This window comes from Drosophila rhopaloa, unplaced genomic scaffold, assembly GCF_018152115.1.
Source record: "Drosophila rhopaloa isolate 14029-0021.01 unplaced genomic scaffold, ASM1815211v1 contig_115, whole genome shotgun sequence".
Lineage (NCBI taxonomy): Eukaryota > Metazoa > Arthropoda > Insecta > Diptera > Drosophilidae > Drosophila > Drosophila rhopaloa.
The window spans coordinates 15,377,445-15,402,920 of record NW_025334990.1 but is presented as its reverse complement, the minus strand read 5'-3'; the positions used below and the strand labels follow the sequence as shown (position 1 = coordinate 15,402,920).

General features: G+C 41.6%; 6 protein-coding genes across 6 annotated transcripts; 2 read left to right on the top strand and 4 right to left on the bottom strand.

Annotated features, from left to right (window-relative positions):
• Positions 1-178: 178 nt before the first annotated feature.
• On the bottom strand, positions 179-2,585 carry LOC108049255 (beta-1,3-galactosyltransferase 1). The gene is made up of 2 exons (XM_017130379.1): positions 2,063-2,585; positions 179-1,997 (listed from the first exon to the last, which is right to left on the bottom strand). The coding sequence occupies exons 1-2, from the start codon at positions 2,352-2,354 to the stop codon at positions 886-888; spliced, it is 1,404 nt and encodes a 467-aa protein (XP_016985868.1). The 5' UTR covers positions 2,355-2,585; the 3' UTR covers positions 179-885.
• Positions 2,586-3,405: 820 nt separating this feature from the next.
• Positions 3,406-5,696, bottom strand: LOC108049259 (ribonucleoside-diphosphate reductase subunit M2). Its single transcript, XM_017130384.2, has 3 exons — positions 5,488-5,696; positions 5,094-5,342; positions 3,406-4,577 (listed from the first exon to the last, which is right to left on the bottom strand). The coding sequence occupies exons 1-3, from the start codon at positions 5,536-5,538 to the stop codon at positions 3,696-3,698; spliced, it is 1,182 nt and encodes a 393-aa protein (XP_016985873.1). The 5' UTR covers positions 5,539-5,696; the 3' UTR covers positions 3,406-3,695.
• A 596-nt stretch (positions 5,697-6,292) lies between these two features.
• Positions 6,293-7,061, top strand: LOC108049201 (RNA-binding protein 48). Its single transcript, XM_017130315.2, has 3 exons — positions 6,293-6,546; positions 6,608-6,752; positions 6,804-7,061. The coding sequence occupies exons 1-3, from the start codon at positions 6,454-6,456 to the stop codon at positions 7,055-7,057; spliced, it is 492 nt and encodes a 163-aa protein (XP_016985804.1). The 5' UTR covers positions 6,293-6,453; the 3' UTR covers positions 7,058-7,061.
• LOC108049200 (presenilins-associated rhomboid-like protein, mitochondrial) lies at positions 7,058-9,028 on the bottom strand. Its single transcript, XM_017130314.2, has 6 exons — positions 8,861-9,028; positions 8,606-8,801; positions 8,245-8,539; positions 7,616-7,836; positions 7,363-7,562; positions 7,058-7,305 (listed from the first exon to the last, which is right to left on the bottom strand). The coding sequence occupies exons 1-6, from the start codon at positions 8,905-8,907 to the stop codon at positions 7,215-7,217; spliced, it is 1,050 nt and encodes a 349-aa protein (XP_016985803.1). The 5' UTR covers positions 8,908-9,028; the 3' UTR covers positions 7,058-7,214.
• Positions 9,029-9,653: 625 nt separating this feature from the next.
• Positions 9,654-12,198, top strand: LOC108049254 (glycerol kinase). The gene is made up of 4 exons (XM_017130378.2): positions 9,654-9,865; positions 9,921-10,049; positions 10,106-11,471; positions 11,600-12,198. The coding sequence occupies exons 1-4, from the start codon at positions 9,788-9,790 to the stop codon at positions 11,815-11,817; spliced, it is 1,791 nt and encodes a 596-aa protein (XP_016985867.1). The 5' UTR covers positions 9,654-9,787; the 3' UTR covers positions 11,818-12,198.
• Positions 12,199-15,517: 3,319 nt separating this feature from the next.
• LOC108049207 (cytochrome P450 9b2-like) lies at positions 15,518-17,512 on the bottom strand. The gene is made up of 4 exons (XM_017130322.1): positions 17,275-17,512; positions 16,564-17,071; positions 15,867-16,503; positions 15,518-15,800 (listed from the first exon to the last, which is right to left on the bottom strand). The coding sequence occupies exons 1-4, from the start codon at positions 17,478-17,480 to the stop codon at positions 15,634-15,636; spliced, it is 1,518 nt and encodes a 505-aa protein (XP_016985811.1). The 5' UTR covers positions 17,481-17,512; the 3' UTR covers positions 15,518-15,633.
• Positions 17,513-25,476: the final 7,964 nt, after the last annotated feature.

Sequence of the window (25,476 nt, the reverse complement as noted above, 5' to 3'; positions counted from 1 at the left end):
CAAAAGAAAGCCTTGAAAACATTAAACTGCAAATAAATAAAATAAACAAGTAACTAATTTTGAACATTTTTGCTAATAATACATATGTGATATCAGATCTTAGGTATGAAAAATAAATACTTACAGGTCTATCATAAATCTATTTGTTTGTTTAATTTCTAAAGTCCTGGGAATCAAATTTGTAGATATATCTGATATCTCGCTTGTGCTTTATTTTTAACATTGATATGGAGATTGGGGGTGCTTTACATTGAGAAATTTCAATACTTCTGACGTACATAATTATTTATATTAACACTGAAAGAAACTTTTTGTTCTTTTAAAAAAGACTAGTTAAGAATTTCGAGGTATACTATGAACTGGTCAACTATAAAAGCCAGGTGAATGAAACAACGCCTTCCTCTTTATTCTAAAAATTATAAAATATTGGTATTATGCGTTTAGAAATGAAAAATATAAAATTATTATTATCATGTTAATTAGGCAAAAGTTTGTTGTATTTTTAAATTTACGTTTAAAACAGAATGAAAGGGTAACAAGTTTAACTTTGGAAAAGTAAAAAGAAAATCTCTAAAAAATATATTTTTCAAGAACAACAACAATATTTTAAAAGTTCTTTGAAATACAAATTAAAGTATCATAAAGTTGGCTTGACGTTATTACTAATATACAATATGAGTGGTTATAATTCACGTTTGCCAAGTAATCATGTCAACTGATTACTTTTTCATCGAAATCGTTATCTTATCGAAAGCAGGTTGTCTACAAGATACAATTTTAGGAACTAAAAAGATATCTACCGAAGCAAGATAGCTCTAGTAATTGGAGCTCTCCAGTGAACATGAGGATCGGAAAATACCAGGATTCAGGGACATACCTTGAGTCCTAACAGTTCGACCGCTTGCGCAGTCGCGTTTGGCTAAAGAAGCGCCCTGGCGCTGGGCACTTTATGGAGTAGTCGGACACTTTGTTCCAGGCGTCTGCCATGCTGTCGTCCTTCATCTGGTGCTGGGTGATGCTGCCCTTAAAGGCACACAGCTGTTTAGAGTGGGCGAAGCTAATGAGTGGGTGGTGGTGGCGACTGATCTTGGCTCTTTGCGCACACAACCCAGTGATGTACAAGTCCTCCAGGTAGACCAGTGTCGTATTGCGCGAGGCCTCAAACAACCGCTGCACCACATCGATGGACATCAGATATCCCGCTCCGGAGAGATATTTGGGATACACCTTAGGCTTAAACATGTACGAGGGCATATACCACTTGCTGCTCACATCGTCGACTGGCACCACGTTGCAGAACTGGTGACCATACAACACCCCGCTACTAGCATTTAACCTGTTCTGTGGTGCAGTCACCATGTAGTTGGATCGGTCGTGGTATTCCAGTGTATCGTTGTACAGCGGTATAGTGCCTCCGAGAAGGAAGTGCAGAAGATTGGGCACATTTACAAAGGTATCATCGTCGCATTTGAGGAAAAAGGCTGAGCTGTTGGAGCAGCTCATGCTAATTTGCTTTAGAGCCATTACGGACTTAAGCGTTAGGTTGTTGTAGCTGTCCACAAAGTTCTCCTGAATGATGTCGTTGTACTGCTCCGCCTCACTGTGAATGCGCGCCGAGGTTTCGTTTCCCACCAGCTCTTCATTTCTCTGCCGTCCCACGATGAAGACAATGCGCACTGAGACGGTCATTGAGTCACCCACGCCCTGCAGGTAATCTCCGTACAGCTTCAGACGCTCTGGAAGCGGCGGCAGGTAGTGACCCTTCAGGTGACCGTGGAGCTTCACAAAGGCCGGGTAGTTAAACTCAGTGGTGTTGCCCCAGGTTTCGCGAATGGTCTGCCTCTGAATGAAGTTACCTAATCCCGTGCACACGGCGATTATCAGAAAGGTCTTGTTTTTGCAGAAATCCTTTGGAGCAATGAGAGCCGTATCGTGCCCGGGATTCAGGTAGTCGTCGATGCTGCGGGAGGTCTCCAGAGTCCAGTCGGGCAATCCAGCTGTGAAAAATAACAATAGATTTGGTTGAAAACACAATTGGGGATTAAATAAACCATTCTCCTACCACTACGCTTGTTCACATCCAAGTAGATGAGTGGCAGGTAGACCAGGAGCAGCACAAAGATGATGAAGGCACTCAGCGTGTAGCAGCCGAGGCGTCTCAGCATCCTGGGCAACGGCATGCGAGTGCGACGTTGTACCTTTCTCAGCTTGATTTTGGTCCGGCGTGCTTCGCTAGTGGACACAGTCGACTCCTCCTCGGATCCGGAGGCAGCTGCTACCGAGCTGCCGGAACTGTCCACCGCCAGCAGGGAGCACTGTTCCTCGACACTTGCGGGATTCCGTGTGTTGTTCATTTGACTGTTGATTCGCTAAAGTCAGCAGCTGGTCCTGTACGCGCATTTCAGTGCATGATTATATGTCATTTTTTCGGCCTGGAGTGGCTGATAAGGTTATCAGTATCAGAAAAGGGAGGTACAGTTATCCACAACTGTGATTCACATTTAATGAGTTTTACAAGAGCCGAAACAATTTAATAAAGAGTTATATCGTCAGATAGACAGAGTAAACTTGTTTGTCAGCTGATTACAAAATTGCCTCGTGAATATCGATGCGTTGGGCGCCCATCACTAGCCACGAATTATTTTGAGCTGAATTCGGTTAAATTCTTTGTTTCATTGAGCTATGTTTTGATATTCTTATGTAAACAAAATTAAAATAAAGAAAACAAGCATTATTTTCACATTTGAAAATTACTTTCAGATTTATAAGAACCATTTTAAAAACTATAACCTTGAAACGGTAGACTTAAAATAATTAGTAGATGTCTTTTTGAATATTATGTATATTGTATTAAGCAGAGGGTACTGTAATTTCAATCAAACGCAGTCAAAGAACCTTTTCGACCTTATAAAGTATATATTCTTGATAGCATCACCAGGAGAGTCGATCTAGTCATGTCCGTATATTCTTCTCTATGCAAACTAGCCTCAGTTGCTTGGAAAATACTTTCCCAAAAGTCTTCTTTCTATTCAAAGTTCAGATCGGATGACTATAGCTATATGATCCCGTAGGAACAATCGTTGTTTTTAGAATATGGTTATAGTCCGAGATATGAATTACGATTTCAGTTTTATAAAAATCAGACGACTATCATAGCTGCCAAAAGTACGACCAAAAAATAAATTGGAAAATACATATGTATGCATAGTATAAAAACCAAAATACGACCGTTTCATAGAATATCTTATATTTTTGCAAAAGCTGCAAGGGTATATATACCTCAGCTTGCCAAAGTTTGCTTCTTTGTTTTTAAATTGATAATTAATAATTTAAAAATAATGCTTACTACACAAAATCACCACAATTATTAATTCCAAAAAAATTACTAATTAAAACACCCTCAGATTTGTAGTGCTTAGTAATTGTCTATGTATATATATTTAATTAAAATGATGTATGTACAATGAATTCGAGAAAAGTACGCTCCCAGTCAAGTGTGTCAAAAATTGTTTGGGTTTGGCGCTTTGTGGAGGTCCTAATAACGATTTAGAATGAGCTGAAAGTCAGTGATTGTTCTTAGCCTAGGTAAAAATAAAACGGACTACACATAAACTCCGTCAGATTAAGATATAAAATATGCGAGAAGCCAGCCCTTAAGTGTTTAAAATTGTGACAATGATGACCTGGGTCCAGCCCTAGAAATCGGCGTCCAGGGTGAAGACGTTGTCCAGGCGGTTGCTGGCCACGCCCATACGCTGGTACTCGCCCACCTTCTTCTCGAAGAAGTTGGTCTTGCCGTCCAGGGAGATCATCTCCATGAAGTTGAACGGGTTCTTGGTGTTGTAGATCTTTCCAACGCCCAATTCCACCAGCAAACGGTCCGCCACGAACTCAATGTACTGCGACATGAGGTCGCAGTTCATGCCAATAAGGTTTACGGGCAGGGCATCGGTGAGGAACTCCTGCTCAATGGCCACCGCATCACGGATGATCTCGATGATGCGCTCGCGCCTGGGTCGCTGAACCAGATGCTGGAACATCAGCACGGCGAAGTCACAGTGCAATCCCTCGTCCCGGGAGATCAGTTCGTTGGAGAAGGTCAGGCCCGGCATCAAACCGCGTTTCTTTAGCCAGAAAATGGAGGCGAAACTGCCGCTGAAGAAGATGCCCTCCACGGCGGCAAAGGCGATGATGCGCTCCCCGAAATTGGCGGACTTGGAGGAGATCCAGGACAGGGCCCAGTCCGCCTTGCGCTTCACCGCTGGCATCGTCTCGATGGCGTTGAACAGATAGTCTCGCTGGTGCGGATCCCGGATGTAAGTGTCGATCAGCACGCTGTACATCTCCGAGTGCACGTTCTCCATGGCGATCTGGAATCCGTAGAAGCAGCGGGCCTCCGTGATCTGCACCTCCTGACTGAAGCGCTCCACGAGGTTCTCATTAACAATGCCATCGGAGGCGGCGAAGAAGGCCAGCACGTGCGAGATGAAGTGACGCTCATCGTCCTTGAGACGATGCCAGTCGGTCAAGTCCTTGGACAGGTCAACCTCCTCCACAGTCCAGAAAGAGGCCTCAGCCTAGAATCCAAAAAGAGGAAATTTATAAATCTCACTTCGATTATGTTTTATATGAATGTTTTAAATAACTACAGAAAAGTGTACAAATTGCTTTATTTCACTGTTTAAAATGTTATTTAAAACTACTAATTTAGTATCAATTAATTGGGCAATGGAAAATTTTAATCGCGTTACAAAAACCAGTTAAAGCTGACGTATATTTCCTTATGGTTTTTCTATTGTATGTATGTACACGTTATCTGTGCCTCATTTTCCCGCCAAAACGAAAGCGTGTGTTGACATTGGGTAAACCATGGTGCAGTGAATCATGTGCAGGGGAAGGGATGAGGGTTGGGACGGGGGTTGTTGAGTACAATTATCATAGTTTGATTCATGTAATCAAACACGTCGACTACGTGACCGGCTTTTGGCGCGCTTTATCTCGAATCGCCCGCCTTTCCATAGTTTTTGCCGCCGAAATATCGGATTTTCACCACCAACACAAATGGAAACCTTATGCTATATGGGTATACACACCTTCTTGTACATCTGCCAGATGTCGTGGTACTGGATGGGAAAGATGACGAAGCGTCGGGGATTCTCGCGCAGCAGGGGCTCCAGCGAGGGATCGAAGGGAGTTACAGACTTTTCGATAAGGGAATTTGCAGATTTTCCGACTCCGTTTTCCGTGGAGGACTCTTTGACCAGCTGGCCGTTCGCCTCGTGGCCAATGGACATTTTGCGAACGTTGCTGGAGCTCTCAGTCAGAATTTTCTTGCTGGGGCTCTGTTTACAAGGAAAACGAAAAAACATAAAATTCGCTGCGTAGTACTATTTCCCCTGGGAATCCACAAACACACATATATGTATATCGCCGTATTACTTCTATGTATAGCTGTGAACTTTAGGCCTTAACTCGCGTGTCAATTACCTTAAGCGAGAACTTCTCCATGTTGTCCGCAATGTTTTCTTTGGACGCCATTTGAGAGTTGTTTGTGATTGAATAAGTCTTAATGGGTTGCTTGTTTTCTGCACTAGTATATCCAATTAAATTCACTTGGAACGCGGTGTATCTTCAGCGTAGGGTTTGAAATTTCAATGGCAAATGATCTGGGAAATGTTGCTTCAGAGGTTTATATGCCGGGCGGCAAACTGTTTCGATTTACCGCCTTTTTTGGTGATGGGAAAACTCGAGTGGAAAACTGCAGGGCTGTCGAGTGTTTCAAGTATCGTACAAAATTAGAAAAAATATAATGCAAGGATATATACATTTGAGAAAATACATATTTAATATTACTCCCTATTATTTATTATCTATTATAAAAAAATATTATTTTGCTTGAGAACTGTGATCCTAAATTTAAGTTTAGGATCGTAGCCATATTAGTTACAACAAATTACATTGTGTTGATAATGCTTTCGTTTCCGTATTTATTGGTGACTTTCATTATATTAAAAATAAAATTAATAATAATTAATTTTGTTAATAAAATTTTCCAAGCATTCTGGCAGCCCTAGACTATTTGAGAAATCAACAGCTGATTAAATGCCACTCAATTACGAAACTCTTGAGTGAAACGATTTCAGCCCTTTTTTTAGCACCAGACAACATTAAGTGGAGCAATATTAAACTTAAAATGTTTAACAACATAGCTCCTTAATTCATTAATATTTTTAGGTTCTTTGAATAATTGAGAAATGCAACAGGTGGAATAACTTTGAGTGAATTTAATTACAGCCCTTCGTGTTATTAACATAGTAATAACAGTAAAGCTGACTGTTAGAGGAATTTCACTTGATTGTTATCGATAGGCGATTATTATATGTAAATTTCCCGGCTAAAACATTAGTAAACAAAACATTTTAATGAAAAATGCATGATTTTACAATATAAACAATGGAAGCCTCATCTTTGGAACATCACAATCGCCTGGAATACTGCGTTACAAGATTACCATATCGCCAGGGTCGGGAATTAAAAGCTGTAAAGGTTAGTTTTTGTATATCTATGTCACACAAGTTATATCGAATAATTCATATCCTTTTTTCAGGTTTATACAGTGGCTAGTGAGTCCCGGCACTTGCTTATTTTCGGCGTGCCTAAAATAAACCTGCAAGCTGATCTAAAGACTAAACTACAGGGTTTTGGAAAACTTCAATCTTGCATTAGCATAACTTCAGAGATGGCTTCTAAAAGTAAGTTGAATCCTGGCCAGGATATTAGATATAACTTTGAACTAATTCTAGTGGAGCTAGAAGCCTTTACGGATGTGTTTGCCGTCAAATTTGAACGTCTGGAGGTGGCCAGAAGAGTCAAAAAGATGCTCGATGCCCGTCAGTTCTATGGCGGCATCTTACACATATCCTATGCTCCAGAGCGGGAATCCATTGAAGAGCTTCGGGAGAAAATGCTCCAGCGCCGACAGGAGGTGGCCCTCCGCATCCGGCGAAACCAGAGAGACGAACCTCCAGTGCCGAAAAAGAGCCGTGAGGCCAAATGATTCACGATGTTAACGCTTTATTCAACTTAACTCATTGCAATGAACTTCTAAGGCAGAACGATGAAAGAATTATCGTCACATCCAGAGTGTTAGTTGCTACCACTCCGAAACCTCAACTGCTCGTCCGTTCACTTGGCCATTCCCCCATCCTCGAGTACTATTTCTGCTTCGTTCGGCGCAGGTCGTGGTAGTAGTTCAGCAGGCCAATGCGCTTCGCCCAAATCTGTGCTCCATATGTGGCCCAAAAGCTGTGAAATACAGGATAATTAATAAGAGAAACAGGAAAGAAAAGACCTCCAACTCACATGCCAAACATGGCGCCACCCAAATGCGCCGCATGATCGAAGAACTTCCAGCCCAGCACGACGCCGGCAAAGTCGATGCCCATGAGCACTTTGATGCCGGCTCCGGCGGAGAATGTCAACGCTGGCAGGAACAGAATGCTAAGCTGGGTATCCGGATACTGGGTACACACATATGCCAGCAGTGTCATTATGGCTCCCGACTGAAAGACAGCTTTAAGTTTACATTGATTGACTTTGGTTTGGGTTTTCTTACCGCTCCCAGGGACATCCCTGCCTGACTCGTACCCGCTTTGTAGAGCACGCTCATCAGGCTGGAGAAGACGCCGGCGCTGAGGTAGACCGCCAGGAACTGCTCTTTGCCCAGCGACAGGACCGCTGCGTTGGCAAAGCTGTGCATTACGTACATATTGGCGAATATGTGCATGGCCGAGTAATGGCTGAAGGTGGACAGGAACATAGGCCAGCAGACGACTCCTGCAAAGGGAAAATTAAAGACGGTTAGTCAAAGCTATGTTAAAAAAAAGAACATTTCATTTATAAAACCAAGTGCCTCAATGTTTATTTTTTTATTACCCTAAGGAAAAATTATTTTTAAAGATAGTTTACGTAAACTCTCCACAAGTAATCAAATTGAATTTATGTAATTGGCTAAGAAAATCAATCACGATTGAATCAAAATCATTTTAATAATTAAATAAATGAGTATATTATCTTAAGAAAGAAAGATTTAGCAAAGTTTTCATTACTATTCCTTTGTGGTTTATAAGATGATGAAATTAGACTTGGAATTCTGCCCATAATTTCCAATGTTCTCTCGTTTCGATATTACTTCTCTGACAGTATGCATATAGTGTCTGTTCCCCTTTCGATTTTAACACTTACGCGCCGCAGGATTGGATGTGAAGTAGGTCATCATGGTGGATCTCAGGGCGGGCACGCGCCACATGGCGAAGGCCAGCATATTGCAGAGAAAGATGGGAGCGAACATCTTGTCACCGGGCGTCAGTGAGTCCCATTGCCGTCGGATGTCCTGCTTCAGCTGTGCCCAGTAGTCCCGATCCGCTAAGGAGCGACTCTGCCACCAGCCGAATCTCGCCTGGCGCGCCTTTTCCAGGATAAGACTGCGTGTGTTCTCGTACTCCAGGATGGTGGCTCCCGCAAAGCAGCCCACCGTAAACTAGAGGATGGAATTAAACATACATATATAATTCCTGTTAAATTCCTGACCACTACCCAATCTTACTGCTCCCGTAAAGGCCACCGCCTTGATCACATTGTTCACCGGCACTGAGGTGTTTTGCTCCGCCGCCACAGGTTCTCCAGTCGCCGGCTTCAGGTTGCTGCTCTGCTTCCGGTTGCTGTGGAACTGCCGGAAGGATCGGGCCGCCGGATGCCCTGAGTTTATCCGCAGGATCGGCACATTGGCATGACATCTGTGGCTGCAAGTTTATGTTGGGTTACTCCGGATACAAAACTCCGATGTCGCCTGCTTACTTACGCCACCTGGGGCAGCCAACTCCGGCAGAGCGCTCGACTCATGAGCATGGTAGCACGGATCTGGGCCAATTTAGCATGAAATATACGAAATTTGTTTCTATTTTGCTTCGTGGAGAAGGGCCCGGAAAATTTTAGGTGTGGCCAGAGTGTGCAAAACCAAAAGAGCTTCAGAATCTTGTTTAGCAGTGCGGACACACCGAGTCCAAAGTAGAATATGGGAACTTATATATTCTATAAATTAAAAATTAAGTAACAAACAATAAATTAATTATTGTTCTCTTAACAAAAACGACATTTTATACAATAGCTTAATATTTCTTTAAAATATTTTAATAGGTTTTTGATAGAAACAGAAATGTCATACAAAATAAAAGCCACAGCAATATAACTAGTCAAAATATAATTTCAGTGAAATTTATTTTTTTTTAAAGGTTGCTAGTTATCTTGAAATTAGTTATCGTATCAAGTCTTTTTGTCTAGAAAAATAGGTTACATTTTTGTTATCTTCTTTATTTTCTTACCATGATGTAAAGATTAAGGTGCACAATTTTGTATTCATTTAATAAGTCCGGCTTAAATTATCAATAAAAAAGCGGACAACCCATTACGCTTTCGTAATTAAATGTTCATAATATTTATTTGTATTATTTTGACTAGAGTTATTTTGCTTAATAATAATAGCCAAAAAATAAGATAATTAGAAAATATGCCTATTCCACCGTTTCAAAGCTAATAACCCGTCGTTACCTTGATCCTATTATGGAACAGTTTATCAGTGGCATTTTAAACTTAGCCGCCCACGGTCACACTGTCCATTGACAATATTAGCGTTCCAAAAAAAAAACAACAACAAAACACTGCTTGTTTCCACGGCTATCGAGCTTAAACACAAAATAGCACGTGTCCGCGGCCACCGGGGACACAAAATATGTCCAACGGGCGCTACGGAAGATTCGGAGCACTCATCGGCGTCGCCTGCGTGAGCAGCACCCACTGCCGGTTTCTGGTGAGAAGGTCCAAAAGCCGAAAAACGCCCGCTGACTCAGATTCTATTTCCATAGATTTACTCAACCAAAAATGCGGAGGTTCTGGCCTACCATGAGCTCAAGCTGCGCCAGATTGTCCACCAGTCGGGATGGATGGAGTACGATCCATCGGAGATATGGAAGAACACGCAGGAGTGCATTGAGGTGGCCTATCTGCAGGTTATATCATCACCCGGCAACTAATCTGTGTACTATTGCAGGTCGCCTACAAGAACCTGGTGATACTGGAAATCAACCCGCATGATATCATCGCAATGGGAATCGTAAATCAGAGGGGCACATCGGTGCTGTGGAACAAGCAGACGGGTCAGCCCCTGCACAATGCCATCGGCTGGTCCGATTGCAGGAGCACCCCGATCCTGAAGAACCTGCTCCACAATGTCCGGCACAATGTGGACTACGTGCGGTACCGTAGTGGTCTGCCCCTGAGCAGCTGCTTTAGTGCTCTGAAGATTCGCTGGCTGATGGATCACATTCCATCTGTCGCCACTGCCATTGAAGAGAACAAGGTCCTTTTTGGCACCCTTGACTCCTGGCTGCTGTGGAACCTCACTGGCGGCGTGGAAACGGGTGTGCACTCCACGGACCTCACCAATGCCCACTACACCTCCCTTATGAACTTATCCACGCAACAGTGGGATCCCAAGCTCTGCCAGTTTTATAAGCTGCCCATGAACATACTGCCCCGTATACGTTCCAATTCCGAGATATTCGGATATGTGCTGGAGGGTCCTTTGCTGGGCATCCCCATTGCGGGCATGATGGGAGAGCAGCCCGCCAGTTTGCTGGGACAGCTGTGCGTGAAAGCCGGACAGAATGTGTGCACCCTGGACGACAGTTGCTTCGTGCTGCTGAACACGGCCAAGGAGAAATTGGACTCGGCCAACGGACTGATCACGGGCATAGCGCACAAGCTGGGCGAGAAGGAGGCAACCAACTACACGCTCGAGGGAGCCATCTCCAATGCTGGATCCACGGTGACCTGGTTGCGGGAGAAGCTGCAGATCAACACTGAGATTAATTCCAACGACAATGTGGTGGAGTCCCTGAACACATTCATAGGCGAGAACTCGATGATCTCCTCCTCCTGTTCGTCGTCCATGCTAAATGCCGAGTGTGGACTGGCGGCCAAGCGGTCGGAGATCACGTTTGTGCCGGCCTTTCATGGCATGTATGCTCCCTATTGGCGACACGATGCCAGGGGCATTATTTTGGGACTCACCAGCCAGACCTCGGCGGAGAACATTACACAAGCGGCGTACGAGGCGACTGGCTTCCAGATCTTTGAAGTTCTACAGGCCTTCAAGCGGGACACGCCCAACTGGGACCGCTCCTGCATGCAGCCTGTGCTCACGTTTGGCGGCGATTACGCCGAAAACTCGCATTTGGTGCAGTTCATCGCGGACATTATTGGCTACATGCTGGAGCGGCCACAGACCACTTCGCCTGCAGGTTTGGGCGTTATGATAGCCGCGGGCGTGACGATGAAAGTGGTGTCCCTGCAGTACGCCGTGAAAATGTACGCCCCGCCCACGGATGTCTTTTCGCCCACCACAACAAAAAATCGTAAGTAACAAAACTAAAAAACGAATTGCCTAAGAAACCCTATATTTGTCGATAAGGTAAGGGGCATTCGTATTTACGTAAATCATTTGTTTTTAATGTTTATTTAATATGTTTTATTCCCTTTTCAGGTCGAGAGCTGCTCTACAGGCGCTGGGATTATGCGGTGAAGAGGTGTCTGCACTGGAACAACTACGAAACCTACGAGGCCGATGTCGAGCTGTTTGCCCAAAGAGAACTTGATCCCAATTTACCCGTTCGACGTTCTATACCCGGTAGTTTGTTCCTGACCTCGTCGTTTGCCCTAATACTACTGGCCAACTATCTGAAGAACAATCCCCTGAATTAGTATCAGTCGAGTTAGGGAACAGGCGCAGTTCAATCTAGTCAACTGAACACGTTTAACTGTGTGCATTAAAATTTATTGTTTAGTTTAGCATGTAATCTTATATAGTTGCTTTGATATGTATATACAATCCCTTTAGTTTTTTTCGCCCGAGTTGTAGATCAAAATATTTGTGATTCACCTATATACACCACTATAGATATACATTTTTTTCTTAAGATCATTGTGTTCTGCCTTTGTTGAACATTCACTTTAAGCTGTGCGTATTTATTTCAAAACCCAAAGACAATGGTTAAAGCTGTTAAGAGATGAGCACAAAAAGTCCACATCCTGAATGCGTTGTAGAAAGTTAATCTGAGTAAACCAGGAGAACGTGAAAGCAAACTGTTGAGATTGTGTTTTACAAGTGGAAAAAGCGGAGCACAGTGTTTGCAAGCTGAAATCCATTTGCCAGTTAATTAGCTGGCTGGTCTCCTCCACGAAGAGGAGCATTCATCACCTGCCCCCGGCTGCTGCTCACCACATTGAATGCAGCTTAAGTTATTGCGCTTATTGTTGACACGCGAATTGTTGAAGGAGCAGCTGTGCCCGTGCATTCCAGCCTGCAGGCAATGTGCACTTGAACGCGCTTCTCCCGGAACTGGAGGAGGAGTACGATGGAGGCCAGTGGAGGAGCACCCTTGGCTGTTGTCTCTGCTGCACTTCGTTGTCGTCCAGCCAAGGGAGTCGAGTAGACGAGGCACTCGTTCAAATGAGTTTTTATGCGCGAGCGTTTGCCAAATGCCCTACGGAAAAACGAGTGAGGCTTATAATTTCCCATTGCGAGCTGTGGATAAATGTTTATAACTATTTAGTTAAGAAAACTCATGTATACTATTATCAAGAAACTTTATTTATTTATTGAATGCAGGGATTGTCTTTCGCGATAGCAATAAATAAGACAAGGATTAAACCTTTGCCTATAAACAGAGGGCACAATACATCGAACTATATTTAATTACTAGATGTTCTTGTAATCTCTATGTTGATAAAAAAATATATAAATTTAAAGTATTAAATGTAATAATGAATGTAAATTATTGTTGTTTTTAAATTATGCACGTTTTGCTTTTAATTAGACAATTGTTTAATATATTTTGAATTTTTCAATGTGTATGAAATAAAAGTTTTATGAATTACCTGAATTAAATGTCAATACTAGATATCAATCGAATTTGTAATTCAGTAACATAATATAAACTGCCGTCATAAAGCTAGTATTATTAATGTTAATAATACAAATGTATCAACTTGTGAAAAATATCCAAATTTCAAATATATGAATGTAAAATTAATGATTTTTTATTTAAGAGTCCTGGAACTCTGTACTTTGTTTATAATTTATATAAGTATACCAGCTAGAAAACTTTAAGACAGGCAAGTCTCTGTTTTTTGCTCTTAAATCCTTGTTAACCACTGGAGCTCATTCGATCTGTCGGATATAGCCATCCCATTAATCTCAGTCACATATTCCTGTCCGCAGTCTGCAGAATTGGTTTGCATTTGAAGACAAAAACGTCGACGGAGCGCAGTAAAATGTGAAATTTGTGCAAACAGTGAGACAGTTTCCCCAACAAATCTCGCCCGGAGGCGGGGGGCGTGGAGGTGTGGCCGAACCCCAAGACGACGCAAGTAAACTTTGCACGTAGTCAATTTAAATAAATTAACACGCTGTTGTGTGTATGTGTGTGTGTGGGGTAGATAAGGATAAGGAGGGGGTGGACTCCTTCCGATTCCAGGACAAATGGGTTATTCCACCGTGTCCCACTGTGCTGCAATATGCCAAAATACGAAGCATTTGACATGCCCACGTAGCCAGCACGTTATTCCTGGTCAGGAGGGGGGAACCCTCGGTATCAATGTCCTTGTCCTTGTCCTGGCAGGGTGGGTTTCCCCGATTCCCCCCTCCATTTCGGGTGCAATGATCCTGGGTGGGTGCTTTTTGGCCGTGGCTGTTCTGTGCGACTGCCACAACGCATAAATCTTGAACTTTATGGCATCAATAAATGTCGGGGCGAAGTAATGATTTCGTCAAGTCCTCTGCCATTGTGCAGTGGCTCACACCGAGAAATCCTCCCCTCGTCGTTTGTTGCATTCAATGGGGGTGGAATCGGGCTGCCAGGGATCTATATAACTGGGTAGATCCTTGATGGCACCAATCAAGCTTCGAAGCTTAAGCCAGCTCCACACAGAGAAAAAGAAATGATACTTTTTAATAGGCTTACCATAATAATATATAAATTTTAAAAAAGAGTGTATAACAATAACAGCATTACTATAATTTTCTTGGTGTAAAAGGTCCTTAAACTCCATATATTGTAATATAATGTTAAGTGATTATGGCATAATATATGCCAACAATTTCTCAAATTCTCTTATTCAATCTTTAAATTGTTAAAATTATTTTGATTTAGTTTAAACAAAAACCTTTTATGATACAACATTTAGAGATAATATTTATTTATATTGTGCTGTTAGTATTATTTTTCTATTTATAGATAGTTTCGATTTTCTATTTCATTTACATTTTATATTTGATTTGTTTGCCTGTAGGGGTTCGTTCACCTCCCAAACCTCAAAAATAATTTGTGGGCGTGTTGACGCCCCACAAAAGCAGCTAGCTGAAAGCGACTGAAAGGCTTCACACATTCGGCGTACAATTTATTTATTGGGCGAAATTTGCCAGTAACTTTATGGCTGGAGCCCATCTGCATAAGCGCCCGGAAAAGGAGGAAGCTCGAGGAGCAGGCTGGAAGCAGGAAAAGGAGCTGGAAAAGGAGCTCCTGATACTGACAGAAAGTTTTTACGCACTTTTTTTACGAGCAAAAAGCAAACCCACCATCCAGCGAAAACCCCTCACTTCGCATGGCAGGCCGTCATAAAAATGTCGTAAATTCGCCAAAGCGAAAGTTTTCCAGCCGAGAACTGGGCTCAGAGCCTGGCTGTTCGGTGCCATCGTAAAAACCTTAATTAATTTTCTAATCAACATTTTGCCTGCATGTAAATCGTCTGATTTTCCGAGTCCATTTCGAGCCCGCTTATGTGTAGCATAATGCCAGGCGCTCCTCCCACAACGCCGAAATGCGACAATTTCAGTACTTTCAGCACCAGAGCCAGAGTTGGTAAGCCTTCAGCTCCATTAGCTGTTTGGGCTGCTCGGTTAGTCAGCTGCGATATGTCAAAGTAAACGGCTATAAAGTCTGGAACTACAGGGGGTGGGCGGGGCTACCAAACTGGCGCCAGTAGTCAAAACTTGCGTGCTCTGCGTTTGGTTGATTCTGGGCATTGTTTTGGTGGTGTTTACCCAGTTTGTTAGTCGGCTCTTGTTTTGCTAGTTTGTGCACTGCAAAAAAAATGATCCATTATATACAAAATGAATGCAAGGAAGTATGGCTTATCGGAAGTTCCATTCCCATTTGCACAATACTTTCTTAATTATCAAATTAAACAAAGATATGCTCGGAAATTAAAAATAAACAAAGGTAGACTTTAACTTTCATGGACTATCAATTAAAAATCTCAGGAGGTATTAGATTATAATAATAATTATTATGGATTATAGATTAAGGGTTTTATGGTTATACTTCTACTATTAGATCTAAATAAGTATTTATGTTAGTTTTTTTCTTATGTCATATTTATTTTTATGTATTTATCTCGCGTCATATATGGATATACCGAACAAGAATAACAAAATAATACTGATATTTGTTGTCATATTCGTCCGGCAAATTCAAATAGTGTATATCACAAATCCAGTCTTTTGGGTTACAAAATCAGCTATTGGCGTGGCACCAATTGCATATAGAGTCCAGATTTTGGAGTCAGGCTAAAGCTGCGGGCCTCCTCCCACATATCCTTGAGGGTCCTGGGAGAAGCTTCTACTCGGTAATTAAGCAGCAGGTGGTACAACATGCCCTTCACCTGCATCTGGGCAAATCGGCTGGCTGTGGATTGATTAATATTTATTATTAATTATTTATTTTCTAGGGATATTTATGAGATTTCCTTACCTATGCAGCTTCGAGGTCCAGCACCAAAGGGTATATAGGTAAATGGCAAGATTTCAGCCTTTCGCTCCTCGCTAAAACGCTCGGGATCATATTTTCTGGGTTCGGGGAAGTAGCGATCATCCCCATGGAGTCCGGCTATAGGAATGGTAACCAGGTCACCAGCCTTGAAGTCGAAGATCCTAGTGCCATCCGCATCAGTAAGGGTGTAGGCCTTGGAGCAAACACGATCTATGGAAGGGGAGAGGGTCCACTTCCTCAGTGTCTCAGAGATTACCATGTCCATATAGGTCATCTTCTGTACAGCATCGTAAGTAAGAGAGCCACCATTCAGGGACTCCTGCGTTTCCAAGATCTCCTGGTACAAACGTTCCTGGATTTCGGGATTGTGCAGCAGTTCGTAGGCCGTAATGCAGATCAGGTTGGAATTGTTGTCGAAGGCGGCGAAGAAGAAGATGAAGCACTGGGCCACTATCTCGTCATCCGTCCAGTTCTGCTTGGCCTCCTTCTTGGCCTCCATCATCAGCTGGATCATATCCGGCCGGGTAATGCCCTGTTGCTCCCGCAACTTCATGGCATCGACCACCAGGCTAACGAAATAATCAACTTTCTTGCCATCGAAGACTTTCATATTGAAGAACTGAGGAAATACCGGAGATTTAAAAGGATTGCTTAAGAGCATTTTAAAAGCAAGACTTACAGTAAAAAGTTTAGGCATCATTGCGGACAGCGTAAATTTGAAGAACTGAAGTGCCGTGGAGAAGATCAGCGACTGACCCACCGAATAGAATTCATTTTCCGGATTCTCGAAGGAGTTCACCTTCAATCCAAAAGCGGTGGTGGCTATCACATCACTGGAGAGCTTATTGAAGAGTATCTTCATGTCCACTTCAAGGCCTTTTTTGGAGGCGGGATTATCCGATAACTTGTCCACATGCTGGAGACATTCCGAGAAACTATCATTCATCAAAGCGAACATGCTGCGCATTTTGGCAGACGTGAACACCGGAGTCAGGGTGTTCCTCATGTTCTTCCATCGCTGATCCTTCATCACATTGATCATATCGTTCAGCAGACGCTCATTGGTGGTGATCAACAGCTGGTGGTTGGGGAAGTAGTCAAAGTCCTTGACGCAGACCTTCTTGATTAACTCGGGATCGTTTATCTGAACCATCGGCTTGCGCAGATTGTAGAAGCCAACCACTTTGCTATTTGAATAAAATAAATTAATATCAATGTTAGATATAAGATTAGATTATATTATCAATTGTATTATTTCAAGTACATCTAACATGTTTGCCTATAACATATCAAGTGGATATTGATTATTTACTTAGTGGAACAGCATATGGTAAGAATTTTTTCAAATATAAATACAGATTCAATCGATCACTATGGAATATAAACTTACTGCTGACGCGATCGCAGGTAAAACTCGGTGAGTTGTTTGTGTAAAGAGATTCGTTGGAGTGATGAGGCGGCCACATTTCCGAAGAATGGCCAGGGCTTTTCGTAGGGCAGTTTCCGTGTCTCAAAAGTCTTGAAAGTGCCGATGGACCACTTGTAGATGAGCAGAACAAAGCCCAAGAGGGCCAGAAAGATTTCAAGGCAAGCCATGTTGAATATTTTGGGGTAGGTTATAGCACTTTGTTGACTGATAGTCTAATTAGAACTGAATTCCTGCACTGACCGGCATGCCAATTTATACCCGGCGTAATCGAACACACGAATGCTTATCAGTTGCAATTGAGGAATGAGGTATCGTCACTCAAGTGGCTTAGCACCACAAGCTATTCGATCGATATAGCTTTCTTCGAGTGCTTTGTGGGTTTTCACAACTCGGGAGCAGAGCTATTTCTGGCTTTTGTTGGGGAATTTGTTGTAAAGCATTAAAGCATTAATGTATTTCATGATTTTGGTAACAAGATCAAAACTTTTTGAGTAAATTTCGTCGCCTTTAAAGCTTTTTGATAAGTGTGCTTTTTTTCACTCGTAAAAAATATCACTCAATAATTCTTTACCTTTTTGTATAGTTAGGTTACAAGAATTTGTATTTTTACATAATTTACTTGAGTGACACATACCTTATAAATATTTGTTATTTTTCAAAAAATTTCCAAAAATATTTGTATCTATCTTAAAAGGTGATATAAATGATTAAATCGTAGTTTTTTTTATACTGCTGAAATAATTTATCCTTTTTTATTTTTGTCTGTCTTAAGATTATCATAAAATTATTATTTTTGAGTATCTTAATTAAAATACAATTAAAGTGTATTGTTTAGACAACATTAAACTTATAATACTAAGAACTTTTTGCTGTGTGCAATCAGCAGTGAGAGATTAGTAAGGATAGCTTTCTGGGGGAGAGTCCTGGAATTACCCCCAACCCAATGCCGAATATCACTCATTCGCCCCGTCAGCAGCAGCCGCAGCAGCACTGCCCTTGCCAATTAAGTGCGGAATTTCGGTTTATTTTTCTTGTGCAGAACTGCATGGCACAGCGTAAATTAATTTAAATATTTAAAGAGTTTAATTATTTTTTAACTGCCCAACAAGGACAGGCGCAGACAGGGTGGTTAAAATGGGGAAGGAGGAGGAGCTGTGGCCAAGTGCCATGATCCGGGGCCATAACTGCATGGCAACCTGCGAGGACGACGACAACGGGCAAACAGCCAAGCGTAAACTTAACTGACAAGTGGAGACTTAACTTCCCATAACAAATTGCATTCCAATTGCATGTCGGGAACGCACACACGCCCCCCAGATTTGTCCACCTCCTGGAGGCCGTGGGGCATAAACAAACACACACAAACACACACACGGAGTCGCATTCACTTACTGTTCTCCTGTTCCTCCTGCTCCTGATCCTGCTCCTGCAGGACTTTCCCGTCGTCATTGCTGTTAATTTAAATTGCTTTAAAAAAAAGCACCTGAATGGGGGAAAATGAGAACAGAAACGAGTTCCATTCAGGCCAAATGGCAACAGGAGCAGCTCCTGGCTGGCAGTTTCCTCCGGGAACCTCTCGAGTTCCCAGCGCGGAGATGCCATGCACGAAATAATCCTAAAGGGTGTGAAAAAGTATGAATGCAGCCAAGAATGTGCACACCGGCTGGATGGGTGTATGGATGGATGGGTGGATGGGTGGTGGGTGGATGGCTGACTGTGGAGAACGCGAGAAATGAGCTAGCTCGCTGTGAAAGGAAAACAAAATTATGCAACTTGAAAATGGGGGACAGACAGACATGGAATCCCCCAACCACTCATATACAATCCCTGCTCCTTGGCTGCTCCTCAGTTGCCATCTCAGATGCAGCGTTCTGTTTTTGTTGCATGAGTGAAGGCTGCTCCGGATTCCAGTTCCACCTCCGCCTTCACTTTGCTGCCACTCCTGTGGTTTGGGGCACACCACTCGCCCACGAGAGCGTCTCGTCGAATGCGCTGAGAAAAATTGTTTAATGGCTTCATTAACATATTCTCAATTAAATTTATTGTTGAAAAGGAATTAGATAATTGAAGGAAGTCTTATTTAAGGGCTTAACAAATATAAGCCACATTTTATTAAATATATATCACATTTGAATAACAAATTTTAATATTTTTTAACCAAGAATGTTGAAATACAGGAATTAGTTCAGATATTTAAGAGAATAACATAAATATTTTAAATTTAAACACATTCAATTTCATAGAATTAATGTGAATAAGGATTAATAATAAACATATCATTTTAGGATTATAATAAAGAAATTACGGAAATGGTTTTGTTTAATTTTTGTTTCAAATTTTATAGTTCTCAATTAAAAAACGAATTTGTAAATTCACCAGAATATTTCATTTAGTCTATCTTCATTTGTATTTTAAAATATTCTTTCATTTAATGAATGAGCTCTTAAATCTGCCTCTTATTCTACAGATAAATAAATTCTTTTAAAGTATAGTATTGTATTGTATTGTATTGTTTGTGCCGAACCAAACTTAAGTCACCGATTTTCCTTTGAGTGCACGTTCTCATTCGGTCCTTCTCTCCAGAAGTGAAATGTTTTTGGTTGCAGTTTCTACTTTGCATTCAATTAAATCCGGACTCGAAGTAATTGCCAAGTAAATACGAAGAGCAAACCGAGACGGGAGTCGACTATAAAAATGCTTGACAAGATAACTTTGCAGGAATTTCGGAGCTGGAAAATAAGGGAAAAACTGTGGAGCGAGGCGCCGCATTTATATTATTGATAAAATTTGCTAAGCGACAACTTTTTGGCGACCAAAGTTCGTGCGGGTTGTGTGTGTCAACCCTTTGGCTCCTATTGAACTCATCCTTTTGCCCCGTTTTACCAGTTTATTAAAATTCAGGACGAGCAGCGGCAGCCGCAGAAAGAAAATTCCCAGAAATTGTATTACCAAAAATATTAAAAAGGGGAGTGGACTGGGGGATAAATAAGAAAGTTGAGATAGAAACCTTGGAGGATGCGCCTGCCACATGTGTCGCCTTTAGGGGCCAATCGATGGCGGATTGGATGGAAAAGGCAGCTGAGCCCGGCGGGTGCCACCTCCTCATCTCCTCCCGATCCCAGAAATCCTGTCGCACTGCGGTTCAATTCAATGATTTGTGGCCCTGGTTGCGTCTTAATTTATCCAGCAGCTTGCTCAGCTCACACAAGACAATCGCCGCCTAATGGAGTGGGTTTCGGAAAGTTTTTAAAATACTTTTCAGTCGGTCCAGAAGTTTTTGGCCAAAATAATTTGTATGCGGTGGCGAGCGTACAAGGAAAGTTTCCACCAGCGGGGAAAATAGTTGGGAAAAGTCTTTCGCCTTGTTAAAAAATAAAAATAGAGACCAAAGGGGGATATGTACGACTACAAGTTAAGGCTACTTATTAAAATCTCCCCTTGGCCCATTGAGCAGTACAAGCACTTGGCATTTCTTTGAGCACATGTGAGCTTCCTTTTCGCCTTTTTTTTTGGCTGAACACTCGAGTTGCATTGTCCTTTTGTTAGGATGGCTGGTCGTTTCTCGAAAACGAGTGGATACCATGGCACAAGGACTTTCCTGGCTGCCTGCTGGAATGTGTTGACATAGCGCTAAATTTTTCAGTTACTTTTGTTTGCCCTTCTGCTAGACTTTCTCCTACTTTCCGGCTGCCTGTGAGTGTGTAGTTAAAGTTTTCCACTCTCTCCTCGGCATATTTGCTCAGGGCCAAAGGGCAAAAGTCCGTTAAATGCTCAGGCCAAATATATGGGGGCGTTAGACTGTGAAAAAGGATTTGCGGCTAATCAAACAATATGAATAAGGCAGTAAGAAGTTACGGCTCTAAATGGTGATCTTTAATTTGCTTATGGAATTTCTTAGGAAATTAGTTTTTGAGGGGAATCAATGACTTTTCTTTAAACTAAATTCTCAATTTATTATTAAATATTTTCGCTAGCAAACTAAATACGACGTCAATTTGTAAGCTTGATTTTTTATTGTTGATTGAAAAATGTATTGTTTCCCTATCAAAAACTATAGTGGATTTTTATCGTTAAGTCTTAACAACATTATACCATTATTAAATTGTTTTCTATCTGATATTAAGAGTTTTTAAAGGCAAATTCTAGGCCAATTTTATTTAGTAATTTAGTAACAATTAGTTTATCAAATGTATGAAACCAACTGAAAGGGTGTAAAAAGTATATACTCCTCTTGGAAATTCCATTTTACAACAAAGAGAAACTATTACGTTTTTACTGGGAAAGGTCTTTTAAACCTTTAGTGATTTGCCAAGGCTTTAATCTACTTATGACCTTGACTTTGTATACGAGTTTCTTAAATAGTATTTGCTGGAGATTATCTTCACTTATTGCAGATATTCGCTTCCCATCCCAAGACCCTTCATTTCACAGTTTGCAGTTACCCAACGTCCCATTACCTGTTTTGTATGTTTATACTCCGCCCACCTAATTCAACTTAAATGCCCCGTGGAAAAGAAAAGTTAGTCTTCAGTTTTCCTTGTGTTTTTCCACCTCTATCTCTACCCCCTCTTCACCCGCCCACCATCAACTTTGGCCATGTCTCAGCCCACTAACCTTGCTCATTTACCGCTAATTCTCACAATGCTGCAATCTCGTTTTGGCCAAAAAACAAGAGGAGTCGGAGCTAATGCCGCTTAACCGTTATGGCCATAAAAAGGAGATTCCGAAACTTAACGCAAAGCGACTCAATAAGCGATGGGGAATATCACCTGAGCACAAGGTTTGCCTGCCAACTCTTTCCCTTAAAAAGTCAGAGCATCAGCCGCAAAATCCCCCAATGGACTGGTGATTCCGACTCCATTGAGGCGTAAGACTCCCGCACAAACTCCATTCCATTCCATTCCAAATCAACTGCATTCCTAAGCCCTGTCAGGCATTTTATGGCCAACACGAAAGCTAAACTTTTGCCGAGGGAGTCGTAACCCCACACGGGACTCAGTTTGCCCTTGTCCCTTGCTTTGGTTCTCTTGGTTTTCACTTGGTTTTTCCCTGGGTTTTCCCGGTTTTCCCCCTAAAATCTCCCTCTCGCTTCGCTCCGCTCGTAAAATTTTATGCGTTTTTTGCGCCCTACGCTCGGCGTTGAAAATGAAAATTGTTACTCCTCAACAAGCCAGCTCCCGACTACGGATACGGCTCTAACTCCGGGTCCGTGTAGCCCCCAGTATCCCATGGCATTCAAGCCAAGTCGAGTGTCGTGTCGCCTGACGTGGCCAGACGCGGCACTTTGTTTGGCCTAGAGATGAAAGTTCAGATCGTTGTCAATCCATCAAAAAAAGCCATATCTTCGGAAGGTTATTACAGCTTTTTTTAACAATTGTGATTTGGGTTGATTTGCAATACTTATTCTAAAATTAACCACATCAAAAAACTGTTTGTTATAATTTATCTCTAGAAGAATATTTAATCTTTTTTCGGCAAACTTAGATCTTTCGATGCATTAGTCTTTAAAACTTGTTTTCTCTTAGCTTTCCTAATAAATTATATTAAATTATTTCCGTAGCTCAGAACGAAAGTATTTCCAGCCTTCTTTTACTAATGAATGCTCTGATTCAGATCACCGTAGACTTGCATACTGGAAAATCTGTAGATTTCCAATCGTTTGTCATTTGCAGCTAGCCAATCAATTTTTGCCAAATCAACCTGGAATCGATAGTTTAGGTCCTCAGCTCACAAAACAGTCATTCTTTTGGCTGTGAGTCTTATTTTGGCTACGTTAGAACAAACAACAATTAAAATAATATTTTTATGGCCAAAATCCCAAAAAAATCAACTTAAGTTTCTGTTTTTTGATCAAAACACTGAGAAATATTGTTCAAAAGGTTCGAATGTCATACCTTGTTGAATTCGTCATAAATATTCCAATCGATTGGCATTCACAGAAAAAAAAATTTTTTTTTTTCCATTTTCGGAAAAAATTATAATGTAACCCCTTATAAAAAATGCAAAGATCGGTCAAAAAATAAAATTTTCAAAATCAACCTGGAATCGATAGTTGAAGTCATAAGCTGCACAAAAAAACCATTATTTTGCCTGGGAGACTTATTTTGGCTAAGTTATAACAAAAAAAGTTTAAAATGGCCAATTAATTGGGTGCTAAAAAATGTAATGTTTTACTATATTTAACCTTGAAATATAAATATTTTTTAAGAAACGATTGTTAAATTTAATTTGCGTTTAAGTAAAACAATTTCACGTGTTAAAGAACATCCTTTTGCACTGTCATCTCTACACGCCTTTTGTATTGTTTTTGTTGCTTGGTTTTTATGACTTTGGGGTATTTATTACACTGAGAGGAAGGAGGGAGACTTCAGCCTGATGTTTCATTTCTGTCGTTTCGCTGGCTCCGTCTCTCTTGCTCACTTTCCCCGCACATCCTCTTTTCCCCCCACCCCGACTTGTGCGTTAATGAGTCAACACAAAAGGCTCAGCTGTTTGTTTAATGCATGTTCCACCCCTTTTAGACACCCCTTCAGGTGGTTGGGTGGTTTTTTGGATGGTGTAGTGGGCGGTTGGGTTGTGGGTGGGTGGTGTTTCAATGTCGCCTTTGTCCCGCTGCTGTTTGTCCAAATAAAGCAAAGTGTTGGCCCGACTTTAAGGGCTCCCATCTCGCAGATTGACACGAGCAAATCACTCTCGGACGAAAGTGGCAGGTCGACTTATCCTCGTTTATCCCTAATTAGTTTGCCCACATCCGATTGACCTTTTTTGTATAATTATGGAAGGGTAACACAGGGATATATGAGATCAAAAATATGTGTTAAATCTCAGCTTCTAATGGTTTCGCCAAATTACTTAATTTTTGAGACAGTTTTATTTTATTATTGACAGGCTGATATTATAGAGAACCTCAAATTAAAGATAGAAAAAATAAGATAAAAAGATTTTCAAGACACGACTAATTAAAGTTATAACATTTCCGTGTAAGCTTGAGTAAATCAAGTAAGTGGGCGGCTTTCTCGTAAATGGTGGCTTCCCTTTTGAGTTGTCTCACATTCAGCATGCCCCAAAAACACAATTCAAAAGTTTCCCTCTCACTAATTGTGCAGAAATTTCGCAAATGAAAATGCCATAAAAAGCAGGGAGAATCCATAAAATTCTGCAACACACGCAGCCATACGATTGCTATGGAGATGACTGCGTTATAAACGAGTCTGCGATGTGCTTCAATTATGTGCCAGGATGCCAGGAAGCCGGGAAGTTGCCCCTTTTCCAGGGCGAAAACTTTTGCCTTGTGATGAATGCGAAAATATGTTTTCGGGGACTCCATAATGAGGCAACTCGGCAGCGAGTTGCACCATCAATCTGCTGGCTTTCGGAGTCACTTGATGGTTTTTGCCGCTGGGCCTGTAAACAGTGGCCCAAAAATTTAATGCGTAATTTATTTGTGTGTGTCAGACCTGGCCATCGGTGCGTATGCGTAATGTAATGTGCAATTTATGCGCGAGCCCAGGTAAAAGGCATAACAAAGTGGTGTAGGTCATTCCACCGTTGGCCCATGCGGCGTATGAGTAATGCACATTTTACGCCTGAATTGCCAAAGCCATTTTTACTACCCCTCCATCGCCATTTGTATGTTCTCTATTTATTCCCTTTCTGCCAGTGGCCCGTATAAAATATTAATAAATTAAAAGCCATGTGAAATGGCATTTTTATGTTTCTCTCATGCCGAGCTTAGGCTTTTGTTGTACAGCTGCCGTACCATTACAAACATTGCAAATATTGCGCATACGCCATGTGCGGCAATTCGAATATTTTATTTTAGGCAGATTTACCAATTGCAAGTGCAGTTGAGCCTTTGAGTTTATACAACCAAAGTGGAGATGTGGTCCGCTAATGCTTTTATCAGCTATCAAAGGGGAACTTCAATTTTAAAGAGTGCTCATCAGGGAAGTATTTTACTTTTTGAATAAAAAAAAACTCTTTAAATTCTTTGTGGGAATATACTGAACGCACAGTCTCTTATAGAGAGTATCAAACATTCTTCTTTCTCATTCTAACAATCCCTTTATACTCTTCCTTTTTTTTTCCTGCTACCAACTGTTCAATCAACCTTTTTTCGGCAGGCATTTGATATTCATGACAGGCAGATATTTGTACGTGCCG

Coding starts and splice junctions, on each gene's coding strand:
- LOC108049255 (XM_017130379.1), bottom strand. CDS start 2,354: ATGAACAACACACGGAATCCCGCAAGTGTCGAGGAACAGTGCTCCCTG. Junction 1,998..2,062: donor GGATGTGAACAAGCGTAGTG/GTAGGAGAATGG, acceptor TATTTTTCACAG/CTGGATTGCCCGACTGGACT.
- LOC108049259 (XM_017130384.2), bottom strand. CDS start 5,538: ATGGCGTCCAAAGAAAACATTGCGGACAACATGGAGAAGTTCTCGCTT. Junction 5,343..5,487: donor TGGAGAAGTTCTCGCTTAAG/GTAATTGACACG, acceptor CCTTGTAAACAG/AGCCCCAGCAAGAAAATTCT. Junction 4,578..5,093: donor TCTGGCAGATGTACAAGAAG/GTGTGTATACCC, acceptor TTTGGATTCTAG/GCTGAGGCCTCTTTCTGGAC.
- LOC108049201 (XM_017130315.2), top strand. CDS start 6,454: ATGGAAGCCTCATCTTTGGAACATCACAATCGCCTGGAATACTGCGTT. Junction 6,547..6,607: donor GGGAATTAAAAGCTGTAAAG/GTTAGTTTTTGT, acceptor TCCTTTTTTCAG/GTTTATACAGTGGCTAGTGA. Junction 6,753..6,803: donor TTCAGAGATGGCTTCTAAAA/GTAAGTTGAATC, acceptor AACTAATTCTAG/TGGAGCTAGAAGCCTTTACG.
- LOC108049200 (XM_017130314.2), bottom strand. CDS start 8,907: ATGCTCATGAGTCGAGCGCTCTGCCGGAGTTGGCTGCCCCAGGTGGC. Junction 7,837..8,244: donor CACATCCAATCCTGCGGCGC/GTAAGTGTTAAA, acceptor TTCCCTTTGCAG/GAGTCGTCTGCTGGCCTATG. Junction 7,563..7,615: donor CAGGGATGTCCCTGGGAGCG/GTAAGAAAACCC, acceptor GCTGTCTTTCAG/TCGGGAGCCATAATGACACT.
- LOC108049254 (XM_017130378.2), top strand. CDS start 9,788: ATGTCCAACGGGCGCTACGGAAGATTCGGAGCACTCATCGGCGTCGCC. Junction 10,050..10,105: donor ACACGCAGGAGTGCATTGAG/GTGGCCTATCTG, acceptor GTACTATTGCAG/GTCGCCTACAAGAACCTGGT. Junction 11,472..11,599: donor GCCCACCACAACAAAAAATC/GTAAGTAACAAA, acceptor TTCCCTTTTCAG/GTCGAGAGCTGCTCTACAGG.
- LOC108049207 (XM_017130322.1), bottom strand. CDS start 17,480: ATGGCTTGCCTTGAAATCTTTCTGGCCCTCTTGGGCTTTGTTCTGCTC. Junction 17,072..17,274: donor TACCTGCGATCGCGTCAGCA/GTAAGTTTATAT, acceptor TTATTCAAATAG/CAAAGTGGTTGGCTTCTACA. Junction 15,801..15,866: donor TGGACCTCGAAGCTGCATAG/GTAAGGAAATCT, acceptor ATCAATCCACAG/CCAGCCGATTTGCCCAGATG.